The sequence below is a fragment of the Varanus komodoensis genome, unplaced genomic scaffold (assembly GCF_004798865.1).
Source record: "Varanus komodoensis strain SLA01 unplaced genomic scaffold, ASM479886v1 scaffold85, whole genome shotgun sequence".
NCBI lineage: Eukaryota > Metazoa > Chordata > Lepidosauria > Squamata > Varanidae > Varanus > Varanus komodoensis.
The window spans coordinates 1,330,632-1,339,439 of record NW_025336543.1 but is presented as its reverse complement, the minus strand read 5'-3'; the positions used below and the strand labels follow the sequence as shown (position 1 = coordinate 1,339,439).

General features: G+C 38.9%; 1 protein-coding gene across 9 annotated transcripts in view; it reads left to right on the top strand.

Annotated features, from left to right (window-relative positions):
* ERC1 (ELKS/RAB6-interacting/CAST family member 1) overlaps positions 1-8,808 on the top strand; it is a 212,469-nt gene that overhangs the window by 190,158 nt on the left and 13,503 nt on the right. For all 9 annotated transcript variants that reach the window (XM_044417005.1, XM_044417012.1, XM_044417009.1 and 6 more), the window contains one exon: positions 7,386-7,574. In XM_044417005.1, the coding sequence (XP_044272940.1) occupies positions 7,386-7,574 (189 nt within the window). The remainder of the gene's footprint in view (positions 1-7,385; positions 7,575-8,808) is intronic.

Below are 8,808 nucleotides of genomic sequence, written 5' to 3'. Positions count from 1 at the left end.
AAATACATAAATAAATAGCAATATAGCAATTAAAAATTTATTTAAAAACCCCTGGTGCATCTCAGCTAAAATTTTAAAATCCTATAAATACAAATAATTTAACAATTAAAATAAGTTTTAAATAAAAAGGTCTTAGCCTGGCACCGAAAAACAAATAACAACGGCGCCAGGCGGACCTCTCTGGGGAGCGCATTCCATAGATGGGGCGCCACCTCAAAGAAAGCCCTCCTCCGGGTACTCACCCTCCTAATATCATTAAAAGAGGGTTCCCGGAGAAGGGCATCTGTTTTAGTAGTCATGACCTATTTTTTTAAATTACGATTTTTGAATTCAGCCATAATCTGTGTATTCTGTTTTACATTGCTGCCAAATCATATCTTGAAATATTTTTCCACTGTGCTAAATTCTGTTGTAAAGATCAGGAACGTTTTTGTAAATAGGCTGCCAGTTGTGATAGTTTTGTGGTGTGGACAGGTATCTTTGGAGGATAAGTCATAATTCTTTTTTAAAAATGCCTAGCATTGTGACAAATGGCAAGTCTTCATAATTTCTCTGAAAGTTGTTTCTAGGTGTGTCAATGGCAAAGGCAGTATTCATTCTTTTACATTCTTTCCCAAGTTTTCCCCCTCCTCCTTGGCTAGTTCCCAAGGTGAAAGCAGTGAGCTCTGGAAATCATTAATCCATGGGATTTGTTCATGGTGCATAAAAATTTCAGAAAGAATTTGCTTTATAAATATGACTTCCTGATTGACTCTGGCAGAAATGAAACTGGAGAGATGGGATTGTCATTGCAGCCAAAATTCCCAATACAGGTTTCTTCTGGGATGTTGAAAACAAGTAATTTAGTGGGGGGAGTAACTACTTTTGAACCTGTATTGAGCTTTTGTTTGGTTTTGAAACTGTGTTGAGCTTTTCTTATAGACACTTCCAGAAGATTCAGAGCATAAGATGGCTAGAATGGAAATAATCATGGACTTTGAGACCTTCCCTGTGTTTTCATTTTAAACATATGAGATTGGGAATCACTATAGTCTATAGGAGGATTCCATCTTCCTTTCTTTTATTCCTGCCTGCTTGAGTCTAAGAATTGAATGTGTACATGCTGTTGGGCAGGAGGCTCAGACAGGGAGTGTATTGATAGCGTCTTTAAAGATTTTTACTCCACTCATTAACTGAAGAGGCTCCTAGAGTGGTTTGCATATAGTCAATAAAAAAACAATAAAATAAAACAGCCCCTGCCCAACTACAGTCTGCCAACATAGAAGGAAAAAGGAAAGGAGAGAAGTGTGGGTGGGGAGACACCAGTGTGTAAAGTTAAATAGTTCTTAAAATAACCATCCGGAAATGCTACAAGGAAAGGAGGAGCTCAATAACATTAGTCTTTCAGCAGAGCTGATGGACCAGCCCTGATTCCCATCCCTTTCTGTTGAAATCAGTCGTAATGGCTGTTACCTGGTGATAGTTGGAATCTTAACAGAATGTCAAGTAGAGGGCCTGCAGGTTTGCTGTCTTGTGGGACCTCAACATTCATGCTGATGCTGTCTTACCTGGAACAGCTCTGACTTAGCCTATGGCTCTCATGATAGATCTATCCTGGCCAGACTTATATATGGCAGGACAAACTCTTGACCTGGTCTGAGTGGGAAGGTGGTATTATTATTATTATTATTATTATTATTATTATTATTATTATAACATTTCTATGCCGCCCCTTGCCGAAACCTCGGGGCGGCTTACAACACGATAAAATACAATGAAATACAATAGCACATAATAAATTACCATTAAATACAAAATACAAAAAATACATTGATTTACAAATATAAGATTAAAATTATCAGTATAAATTAAGTAAATAAAAATATAGGAGGAGAAAGAGAAGGAAGAAGAAGTTGCCCTGGCCAGATCATATGTTTTAACAATTAAAATGATGTTTAAATAAAAAGGTCTTTACCTGGCGCCGAAAAACCAGTAACGACGGTGCCAGGCGGACCTTTTTGGGGAGTGAATTCCATAGGTTGGATGCCACCGCAGAGAAAGCCCTCCTCCGAGTACTTACTCTCCTAATTTCTTTCATGGAGGGTTCCCGGAGAAGGGACTCTCCCGCAGGTAGTCAGAATCTATGTGAAATTTTTCATCAGGTGATGGCTAAGATTTAGATTTAGGCTATTTTCTTATATAGGCGTGATGGACATGTTGGGATTATTCTCTTCCAGAGGTACATTGTCTTGGGCAGTTTTCAGCTGGCATTGTTGATGTTCAGTTGAAGCTCTGCTCACTCTGTGGGATATGGGAGATAGCTGCTTAACTCAGTTCCTTGTGAAGTTTAATAATGCCTCTTAGTAGTTATGTTGTTTTAGAATTATATTTAATGTATCTTTTTCTGATAAGCCACTCTGAATACAATTTCTGTTGCATTTAATAAAGTTAACACATTTTATTAATGGTAATAAACATTACTAATTAGCCCATCCCAGTGTATTTGCAGCATTGAGACTAAAATTGGTAAGATGATACTTTGTATTGAGCCAACCTCTGTTGATAATTTCAAAATATATTTGCTTAGTCAATTCTGCCAATATTTTCAAGTTTGCCAGGTTTCTGTTTTTCTTCAAAAGCAAATACATGTCAGAACATTTTAAACTGGACAATGAATAAATGCTGCTTAAGTAAAGGTAGGAAGAGTCAGAGTATTTCTGTTATACTGAGACTATTTTGGCAAACTGCAATAGTCTGTTGTACCCATAGAAAGCATTCAGGTTGTGCAGAGACTGCTTGGCCTTATTCATCAATCCTGACTAACACAACCTTTCTGTTTGGCAGTTGCTCTTGCATCCTCTTGAGATAAGCTTTGCAGTTGCGGGAAGCTCTGCAACTCTTGCTAAGTGGTCAGCTCAAATTAGATGTGGGAGAGACACAGAGATAAGGACACTACTTACTGGGGAGGTTAATGCATCTCCAGGAAAATAAACTCCCCTGAGAGCTCTGCTATTCTCCAAGGAGACAGAATCAGCCCTTTCCAAAATAAGCATCAGTAATCAAATTAGGACACTTTGAGCAGCTGTCTTATCCATGGATAAAACATCTTGTTTGTAACTTAATATCTTGTTTGCGTGGGTTGGGTAGTTTTTGCATGAGGAATAGGCTGCAGTGTGGTGGTAGATTAATCCTAACAGATGCACACACACATTTAGTTTTTGAGCTTGGATCACACATCCTGTATATATCTTGTGAACATACTGTTGGAATACAGGACTAGCAAGACAAGCATTCCACTTCAGCTGGCTAATTGTAATGTTAGTAATTATGCTAATTTAAAATGGCAGTATTATGAACCTGTGCATAGTTGTAGATGTTCAGAAAATTAGCAGAGGTTAAGAGAGATTTGGGATGTGTCCTTTTGACAGAGTCTGTCATCTTGGAGCATACAAAGGGTTACTCAGACTTAGATAGGAATGCTGAAAGACAAACAAGGAACCATAGTATGTGACCAGAAGAAAATAAGGGGAAGGTGGAAAGCCTGCACAGGAGAATTGTACAAAAGAGAAAGAAGGATAACAGATGCCTTCAAAGAGGAATCCTATTAGGAAGAGCCTGCAGTATTAGAAAGTAAAGTGAAAGCTGCTCTGAAAGCACTTGGAAGAAATAAAGCACCCAGAGTAAAGAGGAAAGGAGAGGAGTCCCTGTGGATTTTACTCGGCTAGCTGAAACAGCTATAGAGGGTGGTGCTCATTTCCATTTCAAGAGTAAATAGGGTACCAATAGAATTATTCCAAGGTACAGAGACTGAATCAGTCCAAATCCTAACACAAATATGTCAGCAAATATCAAAAACAAAATAGCCCGCAGAGTAGAAACATTCAATATACATTTCAATCCCCAAGAAAGGAGATGCAAAGGAGGGCATCAACTATAGAACCATTGCACTGTTTTGCCACTCAAGCAAAGTGATGCTTCAAGGTGTTGCAACAAAGAATACTACCCTATATGGAGCAAGAAATGACTGATGTTCAAACTGGATTCTGAAAAAGAAGAGGCATTCCAGATCATATTGCAAACATATATATGTTGGCTATTGGAGCACACCAAAACAATTCAGAAGTTCAGTCTATGCTTTATAGACTACAGCAGAGCCTTTGGCTATGTGGATAAAGAGAAGCTATTAATGGTTCTGAACAAAATGGGGGTGCCTCTGCACTTGATTGTTCCAACACAAAACCTGTATTGTGAACAAGAAGCTACTGTTAGGACAGAATATGGAGAAACAGAATGGTTTCCTATAGGCAAAAGCTACAGGCAAGGGTGTATTTTATTTCCGAACTATTCAATTGGTAAAGAGAAAATATTATGAGGAAAATTGGATCAGAGAACAGAGTGAAAATTGGCAGAAGGCATATCAGTAAGTTAAGATATGCAGACGATGCCATATCACTGGCAAAAGCAACAGCAAATTGAAATAACAACTGATGAAAGCAAAGGAAAAAAGTGCAGAAGCAGAACTGCAGTTGTGAACATTAAGAAAACAAAAACCATGACTACAGAAGAATTACAGAACTTGACTGTAAACAATGAATAAATCAAAATAGTGAAAGATTTTGTATACCTCACCTCAGTAATCGATTCAGAGGGAAACTGCAACCAAGAAATTAGAAGAAAACTGAGACTTGTATAGGCAGTAATGAAGGAATGTGAAAGATAATCAAGGTAAGGACATTTCAGTGGAGATCAAGACAGTGCATTTCCAATCACTTTGTATGGGTGTGAAAGTTGGACTGTAAAGAAAGCTGACAGGAAGAAAATTCATGCATTTGATACATGGTGCTGGAGGAGAGCTTTGTGAATACCCTGGATCACAAAAAGCTTTCCCTAGAAGCAAAAACTGAGACTGTCATACTAGGGAAACTTGAAGGCAGAAGAAAAACTGACTCCATAAAAGAAGGCACAGCCTTGAATTTAGAACCACTAAATGGCTAGAACATTTTGGAGGGCTTTCATTTATATGAGTACCCAAGGTGGTTAACAAAATTAAAATACAGATCAAACAAAATCTTGGTTAAAACATAACATTAACAGCAAAGCAATTGAAAATGCAACCATAAAATACATAGCCAACATCCAGACAGCCCACCCTTCAAATTCAGACCCCCTTACATGGCAAAAACTTGCCTGAACAGAAAAAGTATTTGCTTGCCAACAGAAGGACAAAAAGGAGCTAACTTAGTATAGAAATCCAAATCCTGACAGTAACTCCCAAGAAGGCCCTTACTCACATTCCCACCAATATGCCTTCGATGGTAATGGGGCTGAAAGAAGGCTCTCACCCAAAGATCTTCAAATCCAATCAGCCCTGTATGGAAGAATGATGACTTCCTTGTTGTTCAAGGAAAGTACCTTTCTCTCTACCACTTTCTAAGCCTTGGCTCCCTACTTCCTTTTTGCCAATCTCTCCATTAACTTCATTTTCACTCTTTATTTGTAAAACCCATGTTTAAAAAAACTTTTCCTGTCTGCTTTCTCTCTGATCTTTTGCATCCTTCTGCAAGTCCTTTCTCAATTCTCCACCCTCTGCCTTCCCCATCTACTGCGATCCATCAAAAGTGCCCTTCAGAAAGTGCATCTATTGTGTGAGTAAACTCAACCCCACTGATGGACAAGCCCTCTGCCTTTCTCTTTGGGCAAGGGGCACATCATTGAATCATGTCCAATTGCCAGGCCTTTACAAAACAGGCCTAGAAACATAGAGCCAATTGATGGAAGGCCAGGACCCTGGAAGCTGCAGGTTCCAGCTGCAGGCCAGGAAAGTGCCCAAGCTTGGAAAAAAGTTGGCGGCTGCAGCCAAGCAGAAGTACAGATTCCATGAGAGCCCCCATCAACCATCAATGCGGAGGGCCTGGTCAATTCCAAGAAAGTACTCAGACCTGAAAGATGGTTCAATCCTGAGGGGCAACCCCCATCTACCATCTATACCAGGGGTCTGGTAGATACCAAGAGAGGCAGTTCAGTACCAAGAGGGAGCCCCTGACTACCATCAACACCAAAAACCCGAGAGAGAGAGACCCCATCATTTTTTCATTACTTGTCCCAGAGAACCTTCAGGCTATTGGGTGGTATATAATAATAAAATAAATAAATTTTGCAGCAAGTAATACATTCATAATCAGTTATATCAAGATCAATAGCATGAAACAAAACTAACAAATGGGGTAAGCCCAAATTTCTGCTGGTGGAGAAGTAATGCCCAGAATTTTGCTGCCAAGATTACTGGAAAGTTTGACAGTTCTACCATGTCTGGGGCATGCAGTGCTCATGATGCACTGCATTTCCAGCAGTTAAACCTGTTCCCTGAGTAAATCCAGTTCAGTTTTGCTGGGGTATGATACTAAGTTTCACTGATAGCTAAACCTGCTAACTTGAGGTGAGGTGGGGGGTGGAATCTGGTAAGAATGCCAGTACTACTGATCTTTTTTTCAGCCAACCACAATCATGGTGCCAGTAAAAACATATCTCTTTCCTTGGTTGATTACCAAGTCATCCTTGAAAACTTCCTGGTATTGTAGACTTTTCCTGTAGAATTGCAACATCGCCTTTTTAATCTAAGATTCTTGAAATTGTGGTAGTGTTCCATGCTATGTCTTTAGACAGTGCTAAGATGTTAATCCTAATGTTTGCTATAAACAGGGTTCTGCAGTCTTATGAGGGAAAGGATTTTGACACCACTAATCTGTAGCTTTCAGCTCCTCCTATTGCACTGGCATTAATCTGTTCAAAGAGTGTTAGAAGCATAGTAAAGGAAGCAAAACAGTTGTGTATTCACCAACACTGCTGAAAGAAGTACCGGCACCTGTTTCTGTTGATTGCGAGATTATCACACTTCTGCATTCATTAGCAGGGTCAGAGGGTACAGTTGGAGAGATACCTTATGCCTGCTGACAAGCAGCAGGTGCAGCCACAGACTGACTTACATGTGAACATTTTGACAGCTGAAATTGTGCCACTGACAACTATTGCTCATGCAGACCTTTTTGTTTTTAGAAACTTTCTTCTATATGTTCTGTTTTTAATTTATCTTAATCAATAGAACCTCAAATCTCTGAACTTTCCATTCTCCACATAACTTTCAAAGTGATTTTGCTGAGTGTATAACAAGGAGCTTTGTTTATTTCAAATATTACTTTGGTTGAGGTGCTCTTTTAAGTCAGACAATCAGAATTCCATACAGCATTTCTAGGACATGGTTTGCACATTCAATTCTCTTCTTCCCTGCTTTCCCCAACAAAAGGTTTCATTTACTTCGCTTAGCTTTCCTCCAGTTTTCTGTATTGTAGTTAACAAAAGTTCAATTTGCTTGTTTTAGGATATGATTGATTTATATTCTCTTATTTTAGATAATCCAGCCCCTTTTAGATCTTGATCAGAATCGCAGCAAGTTGAAGTTGTATATTGGACATTTGACAGCCCTGTGCCATGACCGGGATCCCCTGATTCTCCGTGGACTCACCCCACCTGCTTCCTACCACCTTGATGATGACCGTGCAGCTTGGGAGAAGGAGCTGCAGAAGATGACTCTGGAGCAGGTCAGAATCTTGCCTTCCCAGTGATTTATTTGAATAACAGTTATATTGCACTATATCATCCATGGATGCTGGACACAGTTGTGCATGATGTGGGGAAAATGGATGAGACATTTTTCTCCCTCTTTCATAATACTATAACCTAGAGTCATTCTGTGAAGCTGGGCATTCAGGACTGTTAAAAGGAGCACTTCTTTATGCAGCACATAGTTAACAAGGGAGCTCACTGCTGCAAGAGTAGATATACGGTGATTGTGTTGGACCCAGCCATGATGGTCATCAATTTCAATAGTTTTAAAAGAGTATGAGACATGTTCATGGAGGATAATAGATACTAATCATAACAGTTACTTATTTCTTCCAGTATCAAAGGGAGTATGTCTTTGAATGCTAGTTTCTAAGGTTGGTGCTATTGTACTCTTGTCCTACTTGTGGGGTTCCTGCAGGCAGCTGGTTGGCCACAGTGGATAAAGAATGCTGGCTTAGATGGTTCCTTAATCTGATCATTACGGTTTTTCTTAGTACTTCTTTCAAGCTTTCAGTCAACCAGCCATGCCTTTATCCATATACTAGACTGTACTATAAAAGGTTCTAACTGATCAATTGCACCCTTCAGCTCTCCATTTTTCTTTTCCGATACTAGCATTCTGTGCGGCCTGGTATTAACACCAAGGACACAGCCTCATACATATTTAGACAACAGATGTATGCTGGGAGTCATAGGATATTTTTCAATCTTAAAATGTGATAAAATCTCCCCTTGAATTCCATGGAATGGGATTTTGTATTCTTTTCCTTTGACTGCATAGTCAGTAACTGCAAAACCCATTAACAAGATCAGGCACTCCTTTATGGTGCTTGGTACAGTAATAAGCTCCTGTACCAAAGTTTAATCAGAATGATAGTCTTTATACATTTATTTTTGTGTAAAATTATTTATTAATAAATTTATAGGTTGATCATATACACTTAGCATATCTAAAGAAAAGTCAGTAACTGGTTTACAATACAAATGCCAAAACAAATACGAAATACAAACATCATTATAGTCACTTAACTCAGAAATCTCAAAAATATTCACAAAATTCATTGGCTCAATCTGTCAGGGAAGGTCTGCATGAAGAGATAGGTCTCCAATGAAGTTCTAAAACACACTACAATATTCTAGTATAACAGGGAAAACTTCAACAAGGTGTTTTTTTTTCTTGTGGTTTAGACATCGTAGACCAAAAAAAAC